The sequence below is a fragment of the Diospyros lotus genome, chromosome 4 (genome assembly GCF_014633365.1).
Source record: "Diospyros lotus cultivar Yz01 chromosome 4, ASM1463336v1, whole genome shotgun sequence".
In the NCBI taxonomy this organism is placed as follows: Eukaryota; Viridiplantae; Streptophyta; class Magnoliopsida; order Ericales; family Ebenaceae; genus Diospyros; species Diospyros lotus.
Window position 1 is genome coordinate 14069438 of NC_068341.1, and position 26907 is coordinate 14096344.

Genomic DNA, 26907 nt, shown 5'->3' on the forward strand with positions numbered 1-26907 from the left:
TCCTCCATCCCTATTTTACATTCAGATAATGGCCGAGAATATTTTTCCAAAGAATTCAATCATTATCTAACTAAGCATGGTATCATTCATCAAAATTCGTGCCCTTACAATCTTCAACAAAATGGGGTGGCAGAAAGAAAAAGCTGTCATCCTCTTGAGACTGCTTGGGCTATCATGTTCTCAGTGCCTAATTCCTACTGGGGGAAGCAATTCTCCCAGCCTCATACCTCATTAATTGACTTTGTGAATGAACATGTTACGTGAAGTTGCTGGCATTGTTGCAACTTTGTTGTTGTTTCTAATTCATTGTCGTTATAATTGTTTTCTCTGTGCATTTTCTAGTTTGGTAGGGTGTTAATTGTAATTCTTATGTTGTTGAGAAGATAGGCGGTGAGGTAGGCCTGCTGAGCATATATAATCAGCATTGCCTTTGTTTTATGTATCTCATGTTCTCATTTTTGTGAATTCATTCCTCTAAGTAAATCGAGAGCTTTCTCTCTTCCTATTTCTGGTTTTCCCTAATTTCTTGCCCTAGCTTTATTCTTTACATGGTATCAGAGCCCGTGACCAAGGTCTATGGCTTTTAATCTCGATCACAACGCCTCTTCTTCCATTCCACATCATTCTCCTCTGTCTCGCAGTTTGACTTCACTGCGATGACGAAAGCTTTAAATTACATTCCAATAAAGCTTGATCTGAGTAATTACATCTTCTGGAATGCGCAAGTCTCAGCCACAATTCGCACCTTAGATCTCCAATCCTTCCTCAATAAAACTACACCTCCAACAAAATATATTGCGGATCCTGATGCTAGAGATGCCAGATCGTCCATGGTGAATCTAGAGTACTTGAATTGGATGCGATCCGATCAACTACTCCTTGGCTGCCTCTTTTCAACTATTGACAAAGACGTCTTAGCACAAGTGATTCATTGTGAATCATCTACCAAGGTATGGTCATCTCTTGAAAATCTGTATTCTAGTCAAACAATTGCCAAGTCTTTCCAATTGAAGCACCAACTTAGATTTGTTAAAAAGGATGCTATGTCTATTAATGATTATATTCTCAAGATCAAAACAATAAGCCATTCACTTGCTGCTATAGGAGAACCTTTAAGTGACAAGGATTTACTTATAGCAATCCTTAACAGGTTGGATCATGAATATGAGACAGTAGTTAGCCTTATTACCTATCAAATGGATGACAATGATATTGAAAAGGTTCAGTACTTGTTGTTAATGCATGAACAGATATTAAATTCTCAAAATTTGCCACATTCATCTACTGTTGAATCTATTGTACTGTCTTCAATGCATGTTAATATGGCAGCATATACACAGAAAGGTGCTGGAAATTCTATGAATTACAAAGGAGGTTTTGTACAAAGTAGAGTTGGTTATGTAACTCGAGGGGGAAGAAGTCGGGTGTCACAGTCTTCCGTGATAGAGTCGTCCTCCTAATTCCGATGTGAATTAGGAAGGTGCAAGAACAAAACAATAACAGAGAAAGAGAGGAAGAGGAGAGAAACGAGAGAGTGAGAGAGAGAGATTAGAAATAGGAATGAATTCAAAATTCTATTCCACAATAATTCTCCCAAGAGAGCCTTGGAGAGAATATACACTCGTCAGTGGAAGGATAGGCTCGCTACAGCAGATCCTACTCCCTCTTTCTATTGCAACCAACCTTTTTGTCCTATTCCAACAATTGCACACGGGCCCTATAGGCTAAACTAATTCTTAACAGAAAATGACAGCAAGAGTAAGTAACAAATTACCAGTGTTCGAAAATTCGGCCTAAGCGGCCGCCTAGGCGTTAGGCAGCCACTGGCCGCGACGATTTAGGGCTAGTCGACACCCCTAGGCGCCGGCCAGACTCTCAGGCCACAGCGGCCGCCTGGGTCGCCTAGGTCGTGCACGTCCCTGGGTCGACCTTATTTCCCCCCTTCCCTTTCTCTCTGGTCGTTCATCGGGGGTCCTCTCTCTCTCTCTCCTTCGATCTCCTCTTGGTCATTCGCCGCCGCCATCGATCTCTTCTCTTAGTCCTGCTCTCTCATAGCCGCCGACCTCACCTGTTGGTCGTTCTCTATCGTCGCTGTCAATCTCATCTGTTGGCTGTCATCTCTCGTCGTCGATCTCGTCTTCCTCTGGTTTGTAGCCATCTTCCTCCGCCTCCAGTTATTTAGTTAAAAACATTGAAGAAGCTGCAGCAGCAAGCTTGCGTTGCTGCTTGCTGCTTGTTGCAGCAGGGAGAATATTAAGAAAAAATAAAAAATATTAATTTTTTAGGCACCGCCTAGTAAAGAAAAAACAAAAGTTACAGCCATGAAGAAATTAAAATCGGGTAAGCTAGGTTCTTCTCATGACATTGGGGTAGACAATCGGGCACGGGAGTTTATTGCCATCTTTGTGGCAAACTAGGGCATTTTGCTAATAGATTTTACCATAAATTTGACCCAAAAATTCATAGGAATCCTAGTAAGAATTTTGGTCGCCCTCAGGCAAACTCTAAAGCATTTGTGGCCTCCTTTAGTGATTCTAGCGAGACCTACATGAATGATCTAGGTTTTATTCCAGGGACTCACTATGTTGCCTGGTACTTATGTTACCCTCTCAATAATAAAATGTACAAGCATTGGCATGCAAAATTAGGGCATCCATCACTCAATGTACTACGTTTCATCCTTAATAAAATTCATATTCCTTGTTCTTCAATTCCTTATTTCTGTGATTCATGTAAAATTGGGAAAGTTCATCAACTTCCCTTTGTTGATTGTTTAATTACAACAAAGAAACCACTTGAGTTCTTATACTTAGATGTATGGGGTCCTTCTCCTACCTTATCTGTTGAGGGGTATAGGTATTATATTGTGTTTGTCGATGCCTATACAAGGTATACATGGCTATATCCTTTGAAGCTCAAGTCTGATGCCCTTCCAGCCTTTATAACCTTTCACAAACTTGCTAAAAACTAGTTTCAAAACAAGATTAAGGCCTTACAAACTGATAACGGTGGGGAATTCAAGGCATTTTTACCGTACCTCCAGAATAGTGGCATACAACCTAGATTTACCTACCCCTATACTCATCAACAGAATGGTGTTGCCAAGAGTAAACATATACATATAGCAGAAATGGGGCTCACTTTGTTATCTCATGCTAATATGCCACTTAAGTTTTGGGTTGAAGCCTTTCAAATTGTAGTTTATACAATAAACTTGCTTCCTTCCTCTTCACTCAAATTCAAGATCCCATTTGAACTGCTATATCATAAGCAACCCAATTACTTAATGCTGCAACCCTTTGGTTGTACTTGTTTTCCTTATCTTCGGCCTTATAACAAGCACAAATTTGATTTTCATTCAACCAAATGTGTCTTCATCGGGTATAGTCATGTATAGGCAGGTTACAAATGTCTTCATCCTTCTGGTCGAGTTTATGTTTCAAGGCATACGCAATTTAATCTAGATGATTTTCCTTTCTCTGCATTGTTTTCTTCTTTTGTCACTGCATCTCAGTCCTATCCTAGTGGGTCTTCTACCTTGTTCTTTTAGTCCCTTCCTTCTTCTCCTTCATTAAGAGTAACACAGCCCTTAACTTCTTCCTTATCAAACACTAACTCTTCAACTGCCTCAGCCATTGGCTCATCTCTAGCCGTTGCATCTCCATAGCCTACTTCTAGACCTACAGCTCATGTTCTTAAACCCATAGTTGCTCCAGCACCCTCTACACATCCCATGCTTACAAGGTTCTACACATCCCATACTTACAAGGTCCAAGGCCAAACAACTACATCTTACCTCTCCTCATGTTCTAGTGAGTATTCTAGAGCCTAGTTCTGTCCATGAGGCCTTTCTAGACTCACGATGGGTTAGGGCTATGGAGGAAGAATTTGCAGCATTACAAAGCAATAATACTTGGGTTTGAGTTCCATTTTCTGATGATATGAACCTCATTGGTTGCAAGTGAGCTTTTAGAACTAAATATAACCCAAATGGGGCAGTACTTATGCACAAGGATCGAATGGTGGCCAAAGGATTTCTCCAAACACCGGGAGTTGACTACGCAGAAACCTTTAGCCTGGTTGTTAAGGCCTTGACCATTCGGGTTTTATTCACCTTAGTAGTTACATTTGGTTGAGACATTCAACAAGTGAATGTTAACAATGTCTTTTTAAATGGTGATCTTAGTGAGGATGTTTATATGTCTCAACCGAAGGGTTTTGTTGATGCTCAGTATCCCTCTCATGTGTGTAAGCTGGAGAAATCACTTTATGGGCTTAAGCAAGCTCCACGAACTTGGTATACAAAATTGAAAGCTGCTTTGCAGTCATGGGGATTTATTAGAGCCATGTCGGATGCTTCATTGTTTATAAAGCGCACCCCTCAATTTGTGTTGTTTGTATTGGTCTATGTTAATGATATTTTGGTCACAAGATCTGATCCAGCAGCCCTTAGAGCCTTTATTCAGGATTTAGATACTAATTTTGCGCTGAAAACTCTCGGGTCTGTCCATTACTTCTTGGGTTTTGAAGCTCACAGAAATCAAAATGGGATCTATCTTACACAGTCTAAGTACACCTTAGATTTGTTGAGGAAGGCAGCTATGATTGACTGTAAACCATGTCATACCCCGTTGAATTCAGTTGCTCCTTTAATTGATGATGGTGACGCTTTCCTAAATCCTTCTCTATATCGAACTATTACTGGTTCCTTGCAGTACTTAACCTATACCAGACCAGATATCTCATTTACAATCAACAAATTAAGTCAATTTCTATCTTCTCCTAAGAAGCAACACTAGATGGCTTGTAAAAGATTGCTTAGGTATCTAAAGGGCACCCTTGGCTTGGGTTTATTGTTCTCACCAACACCTACAGACTTACCCTTAGTGGTTTATACTGATGTTGATCATGCTGGTTGTAGAGTGACAAGAAGATCAACTAGTGGTGTTTGTGTCTTCCTTGGGAGTAATCTAATAGTTTGGAGCTCTCAGAAGCAATAAGTGGTTGTTAGGTTTGTAGGAGAGGCTAAATACAAAGTTATTGCTCATGGTGTCACCAAAATCTTATGGCTGAAATCGTTGTTTACAGAATTGGGTTATCAATGTGTTTATACACCGATTGTGTGAAGTGACAATATGGTAGCTAAAAGTATTACAGAGAATCCAGTATTTTATTCTTGCACTAAACACATTGAGATTGATATACATTTTGTGTGAGAGAAGGTTGAAAATGGAGAAGTAGAAATTTGTTACGTTCCTACTGCTCATCAGCTAGCTGATGTTTTCACTAAGGGTCTACTAAGAAGTAGATTTTAGTGTTTGTGTGATAAACTTGGACTGAAGGTCTCACCTGTCCAGGTAGTGGTAGGGGTGTCTCAGGGGTTTTTAGAGAAGCAACAGGTCAAGAGGCAGCCTACTTTGAAGGGGAATGTGAATGAACATGTTACGTGAAGCTGCTAGCGTTGTTGCAGCTTTGTTGTTGTTTCTAATTCATTGTTGTTATAATTGTATTCTCAACGCATTTTCTGGTTTAGTAGGGTGTTATAATTGTAATTCTTATGTTGTTGAGAAGATAGGAAGTGAACTAGGCCTGCTAAGCATATATAATCAGCATTGCCTTTGTTTTATGTATCTTATGTTCTCATTTTTGTGAAATCATTCCTCTGAGTAAATCAAGAGCTCTCTCTCTTCCACCTTTTGGTTTTCCCTAATTTCTTACCCTAGCTTTGTTCTTTACAGACTTCCCTCCAAGATTCTTGCATTCAGAACTCCCTTAAATGCCTTTCTTAACTTCTATCCCCATCATACTTGAGTCCTAAATTCCCTTTCCCAGTAGGTTTTTGAATGCACTGTCTTTGTTCACAAGTACCAACCTTCTCAATTCAAATTTGAACGTAAAGCTTTCAAATACATATTTGTTGGCTATTATCCTACTTAGCAAGGATATAAGTGTTATAGTCCTTCTACTAGACACTTTACTGTGTCTTGTGATGTCTCCTTTCTCAAGCATCAACCATTTTTTTCCCATATTCCTCTGCAAGGGCACACATCTAGTACAGAGCAATATTGGGACTCCACCATCTCTTTCCCTACTAGTTCACCTCCTACCATTCCTCCTACTTCCCTACCTTCTATGGTTTTTGCTCCTGAACCATTCCCTGCTTCTACCCAAAGCTTGGTGCCTTATCAAGGGGGAGAAGATCAAACCAACCAGATCCAAGAAGATCAAGCTTCTGACAAACCACCATTGGTTTATTCCAAAAGGCCCCGTGATCCTCAGCCAGGCTCAATGTCTAATCCGAAGATACGTCCAAATGTTGATACTATGGAAAGGTTGAAATCTACAAGGTTTGATGACCTAAATATCCCAATAACACTAAGGAAAAGGGTGAAATCATGTACTAAACACCCTATTTCTAATTATTTGAGGTATTCAAACCTATCTCCTCAGTTTAGGGCTTTTACTGTTAGTATAGATGACATTGATATCTCTAGAGATAGATATATCATGCATTACAAGATGAAAAATGGAAAGCAACAGTTATGGATAAGTGAAGCAAGAGCTTCAAGGCGTTAACAGAAAGAAACACACGAGAAAAGAAAAGAAAGAAAAATGTTCTCACTGAAAAGAAAAATTTTACTGAATGATCAAGATTACAAAAATAAAGGTATAACTAATTATTTTATACTCAGCTATCCTTAATAACAAACTGTTGCAATTTGCTAACAAATTGTAACTGCCTAACTAGTCCAATGTCTAATATAACAGCATAACAACAATCAACATAACAACTTACAACAAATACAACCGTAACACAATATAAAGAGAAATACACATAACAAGATTAATCAACATCATTTCCTTCTATATTCCCCCTCAAATCAGACTCTATAACAGACAAAGATGACTTGGGCTTTAGCTTGTCTAGAGTGGCAATAGGGCTATGACATACAAGTCATAACTTGAGACCAAGTTTGTCACATAAAAACAGAAACCTGTCTCTCGGTAAGCCCTTAGTGAAAATATCAGCCACTTGATAAAAAGTAGGGACATATACGATCTCAACTTCACCATTCTCCACCTTCTCTCGAACAAAATGAACATCAATCTCAATATGCTTAGTGCGTGAATAAAACACAAGGTTTTCAGCTATACTTTTTGCTACTAGGTTATCGCTCCATATAACTAGAATTTTAGCACATGGATAACCTAATTCAAAAAACAATTACTTTAGCCATAAAATCTTAATAACACCCTTTGCAACCGCCCTATATTCAGCTTCTCCAATAGACCTAGCTACCACAGACTGTTTTTTTGAGCCCTAAACCAACAAATTCTTACCAAGAAATATACACAACCCACTGGTAGACCTTCTAATAACTTTACAAGTAACCTGATCAACATTAGTGTAAACAGTTAGAGACAAATCACCAAGAGAAGGAGCAAACAATAAACCCAAACCAATTGTTCTCTTAAGATAACGAAGCAGTCTTTTGCAAGCTAGCCAATGTTGCTATTTTGGTGAAGATAGAAACTCACTTAGTTTATTCACCACAAAGGCAATATCCGGTCTGGTGTATGTCAAATATTGGAGAGAATCAATGATGGTTCTATAAAGGGATGGATCAGAAAATGGTTCACCAACATCAGTCAAAAAAACTCCCAGATTTACTGGTGTAGCACAGGGCTTGCATCTTGCATTGCTGCCTTTTTCAACAAATCTATAGTATACTTTGACTGAGTAAGATATATCCCACTACTATCTCTATGAGCTTCAAAACCTAGGAAGTAGTTCACTAATCCTAGTGTTTTGAGAGCAAAATGAGTATCCAAATCTCAAATACAAGCCTGAATAGATTTAGAATCAGAATCGGTAACAAGAATGTCATCAACATAGATAAGGATAAACAAAACATATTGAGAGGTTGTTGTCGTTAGGACTTACAAATCAGGAACACACGAGAAGAATACTCCTATCAAATCCTTACACACTCACGGAATCAGAAAGACAATAAGAATAATCAGTTATAACAAAAGAATATACAAGAACAGTAAATGAAAAAATCAAACCACACAAAGAGATCGAGATTATCCTGGTTTAGAATGCCCTTAGGCAAACCTACATCCAGTAGTCCAACACCCACATAGCAGTCCTTTATTCACTAGGAAATTGATCAGTACATCAAGCCCTCTCCTTCATCTATATCCCCGAGTACAAAACCCTCATTCTCTCAAAAATACACAAGAACTAAATTCTTATCACTTAGCCTCTCTTTTCTCAAGAACGACACAGCATTCGATCACAAATGAAAACAGAGAACTCACCAATTACCCTTGATGCTATCGATTGCCCCTGCCCTCTTATTTATAAGAAGGGCAGACACCCTAATGAAACTAACCAGCATTGGAGATATTACAATTAGACCCCAAAAACTAAGAAAAATTACACTTTGAAATTGAAACCTAATTGTTCTAAATCTTCTAGCCGATAGATCATCAAGACTTCACTGATCTCCTATCGCTCAAACTCGAGGCAAACTCAATACTTATCCACCATTTGCCTTGAGTTCTTCACTCAATAGGCTGAATCTGCTCTCATCTGGAATGTAAGACAAAAAAAAAAAAACTGATCATATCAAACACAAAACACATTAAGAATAGATAAATAATGTTGTAATTTAGACATAGGGACAGCTTTGGTAAACATGTTAGCTACATTTTCTTCTCCTGCAACTTTTATTAGGCTTATCTCCTCCTTCTCAAGGATTTCCCTAATGAAATGATACCTAACATCTATGTGTTTGGTTCTTTCATGGTGTGATGGATTTTTAGGCAAATAGATAGCACTTTGGCTATCACACATTACCCTAACCTTGACATCTATTCCTAGTAGCTCACTAATGATTCCCTTAAGCCAAAGGCCTTTCTTTATTGCTTCAGTAACAGCAATATATTCTGCCTTGTGGACAATGCCACCATCGATTGTAGGTTTGTTTTCCAACTAATAGAAGATCCCCAAAGCTAAAATACATAACCTGTTGAGGGCCTCCACTTATCAATGTCTGCAACAAAATCTGCATTTGTGAACCCTAAGATGCAAGGTTTTTCTTCTAACTTGCCTCCACCATAGACCAAAGCCATACCTAAAGTCCCTTTAACATACCTAAAGGTCCATTTCACAGCATTCCAATGGGCCTTACTCGGATTGGCCATAAACCTACTAGATACACTCATAAAATGGGCCAAGTCCAGTCTTGTACAAACCATGCCGTACATTAGGCTCCCAACCACATTAGAGTAAGGAATCTTACTCATTTCCTTAATGCCTTCTTCATCCTTAGGAGACTGCTCGTGATAATTTAAAGTGTTGGGCAAAGGGAACCGATACATTCTTTGCATCACTCATGTTGAATCTCTTAATCAACTTGCTAAGATAGGATTTTTGAGACAAAATTAGTTGCCTATGATGCCTGTCCCTTTTAATCTCTATGCCCAATATCTTCCTAGCTTCTCCTAGTTCTTTCATCTCAAACATTGATTTCAAATTCAACTTTAAATTTCTGATCCCATAACTGATTGACTAGCAATCAACATATCATCTACATATAGGAGAAGATATATAGATACACCACTTGGCATATGCTTAAAGTACACACAACTATCATATGAACTCCTCTTAAGCCCTTGGGACAACATAAGTGAATCAAATTTCTTATACCATTGCCTAGGGGATTGCTTTAAACCATAGAAAGATTTCTTAAGAAAACACACCTGTTCTTTCTTTCCTCTCACCTCAAACCCTTTTGGCTATTCCATAAGAATATTTTCCTCTAAGTCTCCATGTACAAAAGCTGTAATGACATCCATTTGCTCTAAAATTAAGTCTTGATGGGTTGTTATTGCAAAAAAGATCCTTATTGAGGTGTGTCTCACTATAGGTGAGAATACCTCATTGAAATCTACACCGACCACTTGGGTAAAGCCCCTAGCCACTAGCCTAGTTTTATAACTAGGCTTATCCTCTTTTCCAACACCCTCCTTAATTTTATATAACCACTTATAGCTACCAACCCTCTTCCCTAAGGGTTTTTTTGCAAGAACCCAAGTGTTATTTCATTTAAGAGAGTTCATCTCATATTACATGGCTTCCTGCCACTTCTAAGAATCTCTTGACCTGATTGTTGCTTCATATGAAAGGGGTTCCTCTCCCATTTTTGCAGCTGCACTTGTCAGGGCATAAGACACTAAATCAAAGTAACCATATCTGACTAGAGGTTTGGAAACCCTCATCTGTCTATCCCTAGAAACATTGTACCTCTCTGGATCAGGAGGATTTTTTGAGCAAGAGTATTCTTCATTATCCTCTTGCTACCCAAAAGAGGATGTTTCAGTCATCCTACTGACTTGGAGAAGATTCTCCATACCCTTCATGTTCCTCTTGAAGGTTTAGGTCCTGATCTCGAGGATTATTTTGGCCTTTGTCTAATGGTTCTTCAAATAGATCTACATCTACTACTTTACCTTTCTCGACATCCTTTGATTTTCCTTTTTCCTCAAAGTCTTTTATATTAGATCCCTCATCAAAAGTGACATCTCTACTCACAAAGGTCTTAAGACATATTTGGATCTAAACTCCACAATTTATAACCCTTCACTCCTTTCAGGTATCCTATAAACAAGCACCTAATTGCTCTAGGGTCCAGCTTGCCTTGCTTAGAATGAGCATAAGCTATACGCCCAAATAACCTAATATGGTCAACATTAGGCTTGCAACTAGTCCACATTTCATAGGGCGTTTTAAACCCTATGGCTCCAGATGGTGACCTATTAATAACATAGGCTTTCGTAGATATGGCTCCTCCCCAAAAAGATTTGGAAAGCCTAGCATGAATAATCATGCACTGAACTCTCTCTAAGAGAGTTCTATTCATCCTCTCAACTAGACCGTTCTGCTTGGGATTTCCTAGAACCCATAGGTGTCTAAGGATACCATCTTGATTACATCGGAGGGAAAATTCCTTGTTGCAAAATTCCAATCCATTATCAATCTTAATGATCTTAATTTTGCTTTCTTTCTGATTTTCTATCATAGTTTTCCAGTTTTTGAAAGTTTCAAAAGTTTTATCTTTTGATCTTAAAACATAAACTCAAACCATCCTAAAGTAATCATCAATTATGGATAGGAATTACCTAGCTCCACCATGAGATAAGGTTTGTGAAGGGCCCAAAAGATCAGAATGAATATATTCTAGAGGGGCCTTAGTGGAGTGAATAGCCTTCTTAGGAAATTTATGTGGTGTTATCTTTGTGTTTCATTTTTTAGTTTTGAGTTTTAAATTCATTTTCAGTTTTGTATTTTGAGTGTGTGCTTTGAGATTTTTAAAAACGCGTTCTTTTTGTCATTTTGAAAAATTATTTCTTAAAATAGAAAATTAGAAAACGTGTTAGATTTGAAATTTTGAAAAAAATATTTTATAATATTTTATTCAATAAATTTGATTATTAAATAATAAAATTAACTCTTTTTAATATAACATTTTATATTAAATATTATTATACATAATATTTGTAATACACTTAATAATATACTATATGTTATCCTATATATTATCATATATATACTACATTTTTTAAATTTTAAATAAATATATAATTTTATTTTCTAAATTTAAGAATAAATTTTTCTCTTTTTTTTTCCTTCTTTTCTTTTTTTTCCTTTTCTTTTTTCTTTCTCTTTTTCTATTCTCTCCAGTGCCTGCATCTTCTCCGTCGCCGACGGCCACCGCCAGCCAAAGATTCACACAATTAGAGCCTACCATTAGAAAGGCCAAGCCAAGGGGGTTAACATACACAAAAATAGGCCAGATTTAATGGCTGGATTTTCATAGATCTGATTTTTAATTTTCAGCCAAAACTCAAAAATGCAATCAATCGCCACCGGCCACCATGGCTAGTGGTTTCATGGTCATCGGTCGTCGTTTGGATGTTGCTTGGCCGGTCGACACACAGAACCCATCAATCTTTATTGCTTTGCCGTGGTCGTCGTTTAAATGTTGCTTGGCCATCGGCATCATCAAGCCATCATAGCCGACTTCATGCGGTCGCTGGCGTTGGAGGATAAAGGAGAAAAGAGGAGTCAACAACGGCAATGGTGGCGGGCCAAGTCGACGGCAGCTTGAGAAGGAAGGGAAGAGATGAGAAGAGAGAGACGATGGGTTCTATGTGCAAGATTGGGTTTGGGGGGAGGGGGTGTTGTTTTCCGCATTTTGGTGTTTTCAACTAGTTTTGGCTGAAAACACTCGTTGTTTTGGGTTTTCTTTATAAAAAAATTTCTTGTTTTTAAAAATAGCAAAGTAAACGTGTTTTTAGTGTTTTGAAAAATTGAAAACTCAAGCTGAAAATAGCAAAGAGAACAGGGGCTTAACCTTGGCAGATTTCCCAAATATGCATGTTTCACATTTGTCTATAGTCGTTACCTTTCCAGCACTCACAATCCCTTGCCTAGCCAATTCCTTAAGCCCTTGCTCACTAATGTGAGCCATCCTATAGTGCCATAACCTGGACTGCTCAAAGGATTTTCCCTCTCCTAATACTGACTCTCCACCCACTGTGGATGGTTGCAGCATATATATGCCATTTTGAAGGATAGCCTTTATGCATGTGAGGGACCCCTTTGCTACCTTAAGGACTCCACCAACTCCTCTATAGGAGTAGCTATTTTTGTCTAGTTCTCCAAGAGATATCAAATTTCTCTTCAAATCTGGCACATATCTAACAGCATACAGTGTCCTACTTATTCCATCATGCATTTTGATTTTGACATCCCCAATCCCTTTGATTTTACATTCCTGGTTGTTTCCTAGAAGCACTTTGCCCTAGAAGCACTTTACCCCCATCTACGTCCCTAAAACTTAGGAACCAATCCCTATGAGGTGTCATGTGAAATGAACAACCATAATCTAATACCCAGGCCTGCGTATCCTCGATATTTGACATAACAAGTACATTTGCACTGTCATACTTAAACTCATAGAATGAGGATGAGATTTCAACATTCCCCTTATTATGAAATTCCCTCCTTTTTTTAGGGCAATTTCTTTTAATGTGACCTTCAAGACAGAAGAAACATCTTACGGGTTTCCCACCATTTTTAGACTTTGATCTAGACCTAGCCCTAGTTCTTTCATCCCTCTTTTTCGGCCTTAACCTAACTGTAAGAGCATCTCATATAGAATTCTTGACTTCTACCTTTTGTTGAAGTTCTTTGGAGTTTAAAGCTCCAATAACATCATCTAGAGACAGGTTTTCTCTTCCATGTTTTAATATGTCAACAAAAGTCTCACAAGATCTAGGTAAAGAATGCAAAAGGACGAGAGCCTTATTTTCATACTTTATATCAATATTTTCAAGGTCTAGACAAAGCTTTGTAAAGTCATCTATACGGTATTGCAGCTTCTGGCCTTCTCCTATTCTAAATGAGAAAAATTTAGTTTTCAAGAATAATTGGGTGGAAAGGGTCTTTGGTCAAGTATAGGGTCTCTAGCCTATTCCACAGAGATAATGCGATGGTCATCTTGGAGACCTCCCGCAAGACCTTATCACTGAGACTAAGAATCAAAGTATTATAGGCTTTTTCATATATTTCTTCCCTCTGTTTACTTAATTCTTGTTTCTGTTCAGCAGTGCTAGATTCGAGCAATTTCTTTTCTTCTTCTAGTGCCCCTTTCAGTCCTAAGTTCCCTAGAAGTGCTTTCATTTTGATCCTCCAAAGCCCAAAATCATTTTGGCCAGTGAATTTCTCTATATCGTATCTTGTTGTCGACATAATCAAAACTAATGACTCAAAGAATCAACAAGAGACTCAAGAAAAAATAGCAAGAAAGCTTATCTTGGTTCAAAGAGAGGCTCTGATACTAGATTGTTGTCGTTAGGACTTACAAATCAGGAACACACGAGAAGAATACTCCTATCAAATCCTTACACACTCACGGAATCAGAAAGACAATAAGAATAATCAGTTATAACAAAAGAATATACAAGAACAGTAAATGAAAAAAATCAAACCACACAAAGAGATCGAAATTATCCTGGTTCAGAATGCCCTTAGGCAAACCTACATCCAGTAATCCAACACCCACATAGCAATCCATTATTCACTAGGAAATTGATCAGTACGTCAAGCCCTCTCCTTCATCTATATCCCCGAGTACAAAACCCTCATTCTCTCAAAAATACACAAGAACTAAATTCTTATCACTTAGCCTCTCTTTTCTCAAGAACGACACAGCATTCAATCACAAATGAAAACAAAGAACTCACCAATTAACCTTGATGCTATCGACTGCCCCTGCCCTCTTATTTATAAGAAGGGCAGACACCCTAATGAAACTAACCAGCATTGGAGATATTACAATTAGACCCCAAAAACTAAGAAAAATTACACTTTGAAATTGAAACCTAACTGTTCTAAATCTTCCAACCAATAGATCATCAAGACGTCACCGATCTCCTATCGCTCAAACTCAACGCAAACTCAACAGAGGTCTTCTTGATAAAGAGAGAAGCATCAAAAATAGCCCTTGTAAAACCTCAACCTTGTAAGGCAGTCCTTAATTTTGTATACCAAGCTCGAGAAGCTTGTTTAAAACCATATAGAGATTTTATCAATCTACAAACATGAGAAAGGAATTGCGAGCTTACAAAACCTTCAAGGTGTGACATATAAACCATTTTAGTTAAATCCCCACTGAGAAAGGTATTATTGACATCCATTTGTTGAATATCCCAACAAAAGGTAACAGCTAATGAGAATAAAACCCGAATAGTGGCTTGTACACCAAGATATTGCACTAACTATGGGGTACCTTGATCACATGAAGAAGCAAGAAGCAACCTATAGTGGCTTGTAGCAGTGCAAAAGCAGAGTATAGAGCCATTGCTCAAGGCATATGTGAGGTTATTTGGTTGGAAAAATTGATGAGGGATCTAAACATACCTATATCCTCTCTAATAAAGCTCTATAGTGATAGAAAGTCGACAATAAGTATTGTAAATAATCCAATGTAACATGAGCAAATGAAACATGTAAGAATTGACCGACATTTTGTCAAACAAGAGATCAACAATGGAGATATAAGCTTCTCTTATGTTCCTATTGAGTTTCAAGAGGAAGACATTCTTACTAAGATAATGCATAAACAAGGATTTGAATCAATTAGAGGCAAGCTAAGAATGATGGATATCTATTCACTAGCTTAAGGGAGGGTGTTGGAGAAGATAAAAAAGAAAAAATGATTTCAAGCTGTGAACGAGTGGATAAAGAGATGAGGTTGTTATGAGAAAAGGTTGGAGAAGTTCAAACTAAGAGGATAAATGAAAGAAAGGATGAAGCAGTTTCAAAACGGATGAGAGAAGCCAAGTTCAAATCTATTCTACTCTGTAATGTATTGTTATTTGAATGTGTTGTAATCTATTTCTGTATTTTAGGAGAGTTTTTAGGATATATTGTGTATATATACTCCAACCTACAGATCAATGAAGTGTGAGGAAGAACATTTATTTTATCCAACCTCCAAACATTCGACATATCTCTTCCATTTATTTTTCACATTAATACCCATACATGGTAAATTATACATTTCTTTTTATTAGAATTGGTTTCCATGCAACTGGAAGTAATATCCAGAAGAAATAAATAAAATAAATCAAAAGAGATCACTAGAACTAAAAATAGACATCACCGGAAACTTATTTCTTGTTTTTTCAGTTACAGAAAAGTTTAAAATGATGCCAATAATAAGTAATTTGGCACAAGTATAAACTGCAAGAAAGCAAGGCTAGGAGGCAATGCATCACTTAACAGTTCACCAGTATCAAATTTTAGCATGGATAATGGCCCAATCAATGTGATAAATCTAGATTAGTATGTTCCCATTTTCACATAAGCATGTAGAATCTTTCTCTGCAGCCATTACCAATGAGTAGAAACATAAAAACAGACCTGCAATATGGCTGAAAGATGATATATTTGTTGAACAGAACCTTTATAAGCTTTTGTTTTAATCACAGCACAAAAAGTTAGAATATCAGAAGTGAGGTATAGATGCAAAAACTTTCATGATATGGACAATTGTGTTTAAATGGTGTGCTGCACATTTCAATCATATTCTCAATGAAAATGTAAGAAATATAACACTTATATTTCCATCCTTGGTGTGCCTGATTCGTACAGCTTTCACCCCCACCCCCCCCCCCACCCCCCAAAGACCTGACATTTCCATGTAGAAAAAAAGAAAAAAGAAAAGTGGCAACAATATACCAGTTGACTAAAGAATCAAACTGGAAAATAATGCAAAAATAGTGGGAAATCACCATACAACCACTAAACCATGATTTGATATCTTAGTTGTCTGCGCATGGCCTAGAGACACGGGTAGAGAGAGAGAGAGAGACAGGGTTGACCCTAAAGTTAGCTGCGGAAACCATTTAGCTGAAACCTTGAAACAATTCCCAAAAACTAGCTCTCAGACCCTAATCATTTCAGAATATTAGCTACAAGCCTGCTACATATTATAAATGACAAGTGCAGCACAAATATACAACACAATCTCAAACACTAAAAACAGAAGACATTAATTATTTTTATTCTGTAAACTGAAATAATGATTAAGGTAACCAACAACATAAGTCTACCAGTGATTTCAAGAGTACATGATAAATAAATAGTATCAAAATATAAATTGATTAATAAAACATAGAAAAATGAAGTGTAAACTTTTTCATTAAGGCCTAATTTTTCATTACTAATTTGACATACATTTGGTTCCACATTTTCTTTGACAAAAAGAGACAGATGAAAGACCCAGATGGTCCTAAGGCACTAGTGAAATTGACGAGCAGACGCACATGTAACTAGCCACCTGAGATCAACTTAATTCCAAAAGTAAACAGAAAGAAAGTAGAATACTTCTATCCACTCCTTTAGTGACTAAGCCACATAAGATGCATGCATAAAACTCAGAACATGGGTAAGTAGAAAAGCTACAGCAGCAGCAAATTGAATTCACCAAAATGTGGTTAAACATGGCACTCGCATAATCATCATTGAATAACAAAAATTCTGACGAAAATTCAAACCTAGTATTGTCAGATAAGCAAAGAACAAATCGTCAACTACAATTTCCATGGAAAATAATTGACTCGCAAACATCCCCATCCAACCTATCAAAATCACACAGATTGAACCATCCAAAATTACCATCCACAAAACCCTAGGAATTAAACTTCGGGCTAGGCACACAATTCCACCAGCTCAACAACTCAATTCCAGAACCGGAAACAAACGCGCTTTAACAAACACCATACCGTTTTCGACGAAATTGTATCTGTCGATTGCGGCAGGGGTTCTGAATTTGCCAGCCAACTTGGCGGATGCCAACTCCGCCAACTCGTCCTCCTCCTTGAAATCGAAGACCTCGAAGCTTTTACACGAGTTCTTCATCGCGAAACTGCACCACGAAAGCACAGAGATCAAGCCTCGGAGTCCGATCGGGGGAGCTATCCAATGCGCCCGGCGACAAAACTAGGGTTTCGCGGAACTGATCATTGGGGTTTGACGGAATTGAAATGATTTAGGGTTTATCAAAAAGAGAAAAGGGCGCGGTTCGGAGAGAGGAGGGGGGGCAATTGAAGAGTGAAGCGGAGCGAAGGAAGCAACCACTCGGAGAGGAGGCTACTTGTAAGGGAAGTTGCATAGAAGAAGAAAGCTTCGCAGAAGAAACGTGAGGGGGTGGGTTGGTTTGATTTAAAACTGGGTCGGGCCGGGTTTGTTTCTTTCTTTGCAAAATTCTCCTTAATTACTGTTTATAATAATATAATTATTAAGTAGTGTTCAATTAAAAAAATACCTATAATTTTATTTTATTTTGATATGCCCCGCAAATAACAAGCAATATTAGACATTAGGAGTGTCAAAAAATATCCGAAAACTAGTAAATTAGACCAAACTAGACCGAATCGTGCCTTTTGAATTAGTTTTATGGTTCAATGGTTAAGTTCTGGTTCTAAAAAATTAAGAATCGATATATTTAGTTTGGTTATTGGTTTTTTTTTTTTCAAACCGTGGTTCGAACCGAACTAGAACTGATATTATACTTATATATATATATATATATATTATAAATTTTTAGGTATATACATACACATAAATAGTATCATTTCTTAGGAAATTAACGAGATTCATGAACTCTTTTATTTCTAAACTTTTTATGCACTATTGCTATACTAAATGGTCGATGTAATATCATTTAATGAGATAGTCGATGAATTATTTTGTTCTATTTTTACTTTAAGACTTGAAGCATTAATGAAATTATGGGTTTATTTTAATTAATAAATTTATTTTTAATTTCATATTTTGTGAAAATGTTTATAAGCTAAATGTTAATTGGATAGAACCGAAACCGGTCCGGTGTGACAGATTGGTTATGGTTTGATTTTATATATGTAATGGTTTGGTTATGGTTCTTATTTTTTCAGAACCATTAAAAATGGTTCAGTTAATGGATTCTTATAGAACCGAACCAATCCAAACCATTGACACCCCTATTGGACATAGAGTAGATCTAAGTGACAGATTTGGACCAAAATCAATAGCACCTTAGAATATGAACAAACAATGGATAAAGTACAAAAATCAAATCATGGCGAGTAGGCACTCGGTCATGGAAGGCTCATGGCCATGGAGGCTTGCCATTGGTTCACTATTGAAGAGCAACTAGCTAAAAAAAAACATCATCACACATTTAAAAACAAAACCAACAAAGAGGGAGTCAAACAAGCAGAAGTCGAGGCAATACCATGATCGAAAGCCCACTTGATCATGAAAATCAAAGGCACTACTCAGTCATGACAATTAAAATCCATGAAGATATTCCATTGGTGAGCCAAAAACAAAGCAAATCAAACAAAGGAAAGTAACAAAAGAAGAGATACCACTAACCACGCAAGAAAACAAATGAGAAGAACCACCATTCAATCATGACTGAGTGCCCACTTGATCAAAATCAACTTAGGCCCTTGAAGCAAGAATGAAATAATAAATACCACTAACCACGCAAGGATGAAACGCAACCCCAAAATTTGAGAGTAAAAAGACCAAGCCAACTAAAATGGAAAGTCACCACTCGGTCACAAATGCCTTCTACCCTCAGAGGCCTTCCTTGTAGCCAATGAACCTTCTCAGGGCGTTCCTGGAACTGGATATGCCAAGAATATTCCAATATTTCATGGAATATGCCAAGAATATGCTGGGAATATTCTTATAATATGCCAACTGGGAAACTCGGGATGGCTACCACGTGTCTCCCATCTTCCTTTTCTATAAATAGAAGGCCTACAACCTCTCTCAAGTATGCTCAATTAGATACTCAGAATCCACTTTTGTGCTCAAGCACTAAAAGACTAACTTAAGTATTGGAGGGTTTGCGCAAAAACAGCTTTATGCGCCCCTAATCGTTTGTTTGTTTTAGCAGGCCTCTCGGTCATTCAAGGCCTCTCAGTTATCTGATTCCTCTCGATCATCAAAGGGCTCTCGTTCATCAAAGGCCTCTCGTTCACCAGTAAGCTATCATTTCTCCAAGCCACCTAATCATTTGGCCTATTTTGGTCTCTTGTCTATTTGCCTTAAGGTCTCTTGATCATCATTACACATGAATATCAAGATCACCTTTCCCACATTACAAATTCATTGTTGTATTTTGGCAACAACAATTGATGTCATTTATGGGAAACATAATGAAAAGTAAAGTAAAGATCATTATCAATGAAAAACATTAGAGGCAATCGACAGACTCTCTCTTAAGGTGTGGAAACTCGCCCACATCCATGAGACTCTTAGCACCCAATGGGAACACACTTGTCTCTAGTAAATTCTCAGCAACAAATGGGTACTCAGACCACTCTCTTGGATCCCAAGCAGCAAATGGGGACTCACCCACCTTCACTAAACTTCCAGCACCTAGTTACTAAGTATGGAAGTTATGATAAGCCTAGTCCTTCACAGCAAGCTCTCCCCACAATCTCTTAGGCAGAACATAAAGCACTGCGATAGCAACATAAAGGGAATGTAAACACTACAAGACATGGCGATGATACTTCGAAACATAGTCCCCAATGTGGTGTTACCCACAATACTAAGGAGATTCTACTAGAGGCCACCTCACCAAGGAAAGTCCAACAAGGAGAAGAGGAAATCAATTCTTATCAGGAAACCATACCTGACACTCATTCTCGATCCTCTCATCGTCAAGAAAATTGTTGAATTATATAAATCTCATCATGCACAGCGGAATAAAATCAAATTTTACGAGTATCACATTTTTTTAGAAAATATGGTTTACATAAATTTAAAGGCAAAAACAAAAGGATACCTCTTGATGAAATCTAATTTCACCGTTAGGTTTCCCGCCATATAATCCTCTAAGTGTAGGATGTTGAGTCGGTCCACCCGAAACCACTTAGATCCAAGAATCTCAAGAGAAGATGAAATAAAAAATTTCTCAAAATTTCTAACTCACTTTGGATTCAAAAACACTTATCTCCAAGAGTTCTCTCAAGTCTCAAGTGTTTCAAGTGATATAAAAATAGCAATGGCACTAATACCCAAGAGGAGGGGTAAATTGGGTTATTTAAAAAAATATTTTGAAACTTAAAGTTCTTTTTATGAAAAATAAAATTCAATGCAAGTGAGAATTTTAGAAGTGCATGAAACAATAAATGAAACAAAAGTATAGACAAGAGATAAACATAAGAATTTATAGTAGTTCAGCTTATCAAGCCTAATCCACTACCTTAGTTCCTTATTAAGGATTTTGAAATCAAATCCACTATAACCCCTTACTCAAATCAAGTAGGTCCTCTAGTCCAATAACTAGAAATTACAATTCCTGTAGGCCCTTTAGCTCTTGCTAGGAAAATACAAAATAAAATGAAATAGAGAGTCTAAGAATTACAAGTTCTCTCAACAATAAATAAGAGGCTTGAATGGAAATGAACACTAGAATATAAACCCTCAAAAAGAAAACAAGAGAGAACAACAAAAATTTAAAGCACGACTAAATTTTAAGCACTTGGTAGTTAAGCAATGAATGTTCTTTTAAAACCTTTAAATGATCCTTCAACCACTTTATAGTTGATGGTGGGAACTTCTAAAAATCGGACTGTTGGGATGGTTGGCCAAGTATTAAATGCATCTAAAACTAGTCGACAGATTCAAATGAAAAAGCAAAACCTAGTCAACAGAATAAGACCACCTGTCGATGGACCTTGTTTCATTGAGTCTGTTAGTCGACAGAGCCTAAGGCTTAGTCGACAGAATTAAACAAAATAAAATACTTGAATGTACACACATTCTGTTAGTCGGTAGATAGGTTATACTTAATCGACATAAACAAGCAAAAGATGAGCACTTAGTCGATAGCCTTTAAGAAATGTTTGTTGTTCAAATTAAAACATTTGGACTTAAATTCTTTTGGAAGACCACATTCATATGTGATTACTTAAAGATTTATTTTCTTATGTTTGGAGAATAGTTTGAATTTTGATGCTTTATTTTTCTAATATCCTAAAGCATGAATAATACTCATTTTTTAAAACACTTTGATACTTAACACTTGATACCTTGTATCTCTTCAATCCTCTTGATACTTCGAGAATCAACAAAAACAAATAAGCTTTAGAATAAATAGACTTTTGAAGAACATATCACATTTCACTTTTGAAATTGACTTTTGAATTACTTAGAATCATATACTTTGTTTTTAAATATATTTGACATATAATTTGTCATTATCAAAACAATGCTCACAAGAGTAAAATATCATCAAGAAGGTGAGAAGTAATGTTTCATGAGTGTATGGAGCTATTTATATGGCACCATCAAAACCCTAGTGTTCTATTGGGCCTATCTTGATAAGGCTAACCCAACTAGTGTTTTATTGGGCCTAGCTTAATAGAAATTTGTCAAAACTCCTGCCATGAGGAACTAATACATCCCCACGACAAAATCGAGAGTGGGAGTAAAATTATTGAGGAGATAGAAGGAGCCTTTAACGAGGATGACATCAGAAAATTATGGCAAGTACACCTACAGGAATAAGGCAAAGCCCCATTAGGGGTTCGACCCCAAGGAATAGAGGGATAGGTAATCGCACTACAACAAATATACGAAATGATATGAAAATGATGGTTGAAGAAGTACTTGAATGTAAGAGATTGGTCTCGGTCATGGAAGAACAACCAAGAAGGAAGTCTCTGTTCACTGAGAATGTATTGGGAAAACCACTGCCAAGAAAATTCAAGATGCTACAAAATGACTCCCTATGTTGGTAAAGATGATTTTGATGATCACTTCAAAATTACTAGTCCTTAATGACACTTTATGGTTGGGATGATGAAATTATATGTCGGGCATTCTCGTTGACTCTAACAAGACACGCCCAAATCTGGTTCAACAGCTTACCTGAAGCATCCATCTCCTCATTCAGGCAGTTAAATGAAGAATTCATCAAAGCATTCATTATTAATGGTCGAAAAAAGAAGAACGCAACGTATTTCCTCAGTATTCGACAAAAAGGCAAAGAGACCATTCGTCAGTACCTGGACAACTTCTGCAACGCCACTCTCAAGATTTGTGACTTACCAATTGAAATGGCAGTATCTGCCATGTCGCAAGGGACATGATTAGCTTCCCTACAAGAATCATTATCTTTGGATCCACCAAAGTCCTTGGCAGATTTTTTTGTCAGGGCAAATAAATACATACTCCATACAAAAGTAATGAAGACCGTGGGAATATATGAAGACTGGGAGTGGAAAAGAAATGAGCGAGATGTTAAAAAAGACCTTAATTAGCAACATGAGAGAACTCAAAGATTGAATGATGTTAGGCCCCAATTTAATCACTATGCCGACTCACCCAACCACAATTAGCCATACCGGTGGCCATAGAAGGGTCAGGACTTATTAGACTTTCGAAAAGGGTTGATCGGCCTATAGGAAAGAACCAGGATGAATATTACAGATACCATAGAACTCGTGGTCATTCCACCAATCAATGCCGAGAGTTGAAAAATTAAATCGAGTTACTTATCCAGGAAAGACAGTTACGAAAATATGTACGAGAACAAGAGGGAAACGACAAAGAGCCACAAAGAAAGGAAGAAAGGCCTAAAGGACAAGAGAGGCATAATTAGAGACAATAAGAGAGAATGAGGGACTAAAGACAAAATCTATCTCTCAATAATAAGCCAAATCATCAAGCTATACATGTTATATCAAGTGGCAAAACTCTAGCTAGTGACAACTCCTCTTCCCCAAAGGCCTATGCCCTCTAGCCTATTGTTGTTGCCATAATACAATAATCAGAATTTGTAATGTGGGATGAGTCAACTGAGGGGACCAAAATGCCCGAGAAGATTAAGGTGGGCGAGAGAGCTGGTTACCCGAGAGGATTAAGGTGGCCAAGAGAGATAGTTACCAGAGAAGATCAAGGTGGCTGAAAGGGTTGGGTGCACGAAAGGATGTCTTTTATGATGAAGGCTTCTAGGAAGAATGGGGTTTCTTCTAGGAGTGGGGTCTAAGGCTGCCAAGAATATCGAGGCTTTTCCAAGAAGGTGTGTCTACGGGTGTAGGAGAAAGTTGGAAGTCTCTCCGGCAGGATTACTTGGGCTACTGAAAAATGAATGATCCTTGGGAAGTGGTGGGATGCTCTAGTTGGTTCCTTTGCTTCATTGCTAATACCAACATAAAAGGTTAGAAGGCTCGCAGAGAATACTCACCCCGCGATGACTCTTTGATGCTTAAGTCAATATTTGAAGCTAGAGAAACTGTCAAAATTGTAACAAGTGTCTAGATTTTACCAAATGTGGAAAGTCTACTTTTGAGTCTTGTAACTAGGTATTTATAGGGTATGATTCTCGAGGATGTCAGGGGACATGTGTGACACATCCCCCAGATCTTAGGAGGACACATGCCTCGCATCCATGCGGTTCAGAAAGAGTCATCTATTACGGGGAGAACGCATGTTCCTAGATAATTGCTTTTTTTGGAAGAACGTCTTTGCCAAGAGGATTGCTCTTTGGCGATGAGACCATCTTGGCTAAGAGGGCTACTTGTTGGCAGAGAGAATTACCCATTGGTGGAGAGACCTTTTTGGCTGAGATGGTCATTCTTTAGCGGAGAGAACGTCTTGGCCAAGAGGATCTTCTTAGAAAATTTCTTATTCCTCCCTTATTCTTGAAATGGTACAACACCAACCAAGTTAACTCGATAATGGAGACTAGAGAAAATGAATAGCACATTACGTTCACACTAGTTGAAAAAGGAGACCTAATTATCTCGCATGATGATCCAATGGTAATTTTAGCCATCATTGCAAAACATCCCATTAGAAGAATTATAGTGGACAGTGGTAGTTCGATGAACCTTATTTATTAGAACTGCTTTAAACAGATGCGGATTGCCCATGATCAACTGAAAAATGTCTTATTCATTTTATATAATTTTATCAGGGAGACGGTCCCAATGGTCGATTCAATCCAATTGCCAATCACCTTGGCTCTGATCCTCAGAGCATAACACGACAAGCCAACTCTATGCTGGTTAAAGCCATCTTGGTTGCATACAATGTGATTTTGGGTTGCCCTGTAATACCCGAGAATGATTTGAGGTCATAAATAATATTTGATGAAGGGCATAAATGGACTTTGTGGAAAATAAGACTATAGGGTACACTAACGCAACTTTGGACGATCGAATTAGTCAGAGGGAGTACCCTAGACCCTAGATAGCCAAGGAAAATGGTATAGTATCGACAAGTAATACAAGTTATGATTTTAGGCATCAAAAGAAGTTGGATCGGGAACGGTTCCCGGTATAGCTAAAAAAAGGCAATTGTGATTTAGGCTGAAATACCGAATTATCGTACGGGGCATCCGGGAAGTCAATGGAACCCCGAGGAAGTTCATATTTGGCATATAGAGTAACCCTTCAGTAGTTTTTGGAAGAAACAAATGGGTTTGTAGCTAAAACGAAGATTCGGGCCTAAGTGCAATTTTTTCAAAATTGACAGAAGTAGATCGAAACGATATTTTTTCGGAATTTTAAAGAGAATGTTTTAATATATTTCAAATGGTTATAAAGGTCTTTAAAGAGAAGTTTAGTTTTTGAGCCAGGGGCAAAATCTTAATTTTTGAGGTTGGGGTAAAAGTGTAATTTACCTAAAAATTAGGGGCATTAGCGCAATTAGTCCATTTTTCAGGGACTAAAATGCAATTAAAAATTAGCCCGGGGACCATGTTGAAAAGGGTCTAAGTGCAATTATCCAAAAGTTCTGGCCAAAGTGTAATTCTTGAAATCTTTTTACTAGGGGCATTTGGGAGATTCAGGAAAAAGCTTCATAAATGACTTTAGAGATAAGGATGAAGTCTCATGATGACGTTAGAGATAAGATGAAGGCTCATGATGACTTTAAGGATAAGATTTGTATAAGATTTGATTGGATAAGAAAAGATTTGATTTGGATAACAATGATTGCAGAAGATCTTACAAGATTTTGGAATGATTATATAAAAGATATTAGAAGATTTGGAATGATTATAGAAAATTTACAATGATTGCAGAGAATCTTAGAAGATTTTGGAATGATTGCAAAAGATATCAAAAGATTTGGAATGATTATAGAAAATCTTAGAAGATTTGGAATGATTGGAAAAGATTTTGAAAGATTTGAAATGATTGCAGAATATATATTTCTTGTTGGCTAATTTCCTAAACATATAAATAGGGGCTCAAGGCTAAGGATTCTCTCATTCGAAGTTGTGATACATTTGTGCTAGACGAGAGTGCTTCGGGCTTAGTGGATAGAGGGTTTTTAAAGCATACGCGAGGCATCACACTAGTAGAGCACTTAGGCAGCGTGTGAGGACCTGTAAGGAGGTGGTTTGGTTAAAAGACTTGAGGAGTTGCACGAAAATTGAGGTTGGGCACAAGATTCAAGGTGTTTTGAGTTTCGTTCAAGGTGAGTGTTCTACCGAAAAACTTGGTTTTAAGTTGTGAGTGTTTGCCCCCAAAACTTGATTTATTGTGCTTGTTTTATCTGAACATATGGTGATTTCATGCAAAATGGTTTTGTGCATTAAAATGGTAACCGGTGACGGTTGGATTTATGAGGGAGGTTTGTCCCTAAACATTTTGAACTGTGCATTGCATTTTATAAATGTTGTTTATACGATGCATTGAATTGTGAATTGTGGCATTGTCTTGAGTTTTATGTGTTCGTATGGAATGTCAGCCTCAGATGTTGTCTGGATAGTGTAGCCATAATTCTCCAAGGGCGTGACGGAATAATAGGGGTATCTGATGCTGGTGTGCATGTCAGGATAGTCGTCTTGGTTTCCGTGACAGACCGTTTGGTCAGGGAAGTTGCACTAGGACGACTAGGTGGTCCATACTGTGTTGTTCATGTGGGATGTCAGCCTAGGATGTTGTCTGGATAGTGTAGCCGTAATTCTCCAAGGGCGTGACAGAATAATAGGGTATCTGATGCTAGGTGTGCATGTCAGGATAGCCGCCTTGATTTCTGTGCCAGGCCGTTTGGCCAGGGAAGTTGCACTAGGACGACTAGGTGGTCCATGTGAAATTTTGGAGTTGGGATTGTATGGTGGTTCCTGGATGCTTAAGGTGGGAACGTATTCTGGTGAGATGCGTTGGCAGCCCCATTTAAGCTAGAATCGCGTTGCGTCGTCGTGTCGTCGAGTAGGTGTGGTGGCATAGATTTTAGAGAGATTGCTCTTTCCCTATGGTAGGGTTAAGCGCGTGGGAATTCTCTTGAGTTAGGGCTTACCGGGT

The 26907-nt window shown here is 37.7% G+C and overlaps 1 protein-coding gene across 2 annotated transcripts in view; it reads right to left on the reverse strand.

Annotated features, from left to right (window-relative positions):
* LOC127799344 (probable ubiquitin-like-specific protease 2B) overlaps positions 1–17771 on the reverse strand; it is a 118083-nt gene extending 100312 nt beyond the window's left edge. Inside the window, exon 1 of one of the 2 annotated variants that reach the window (XM_052333290.1) lies at positions 17365–17771. In XM_052333290.1, coding sequence (XP_052189250.1) covers positions 17365–17500 — 136 coding nt within the window. In that variant the 5' untranslated portion in view covers positions 17501–17771. The remainder of the gene's footprint in view (positions 1–17364) is intronic. The other variant, XM_052333292.1, reaches the window with a different exon arrangement.
* Positions 17772–26907: the final 9136 nt, after the last annotated feature.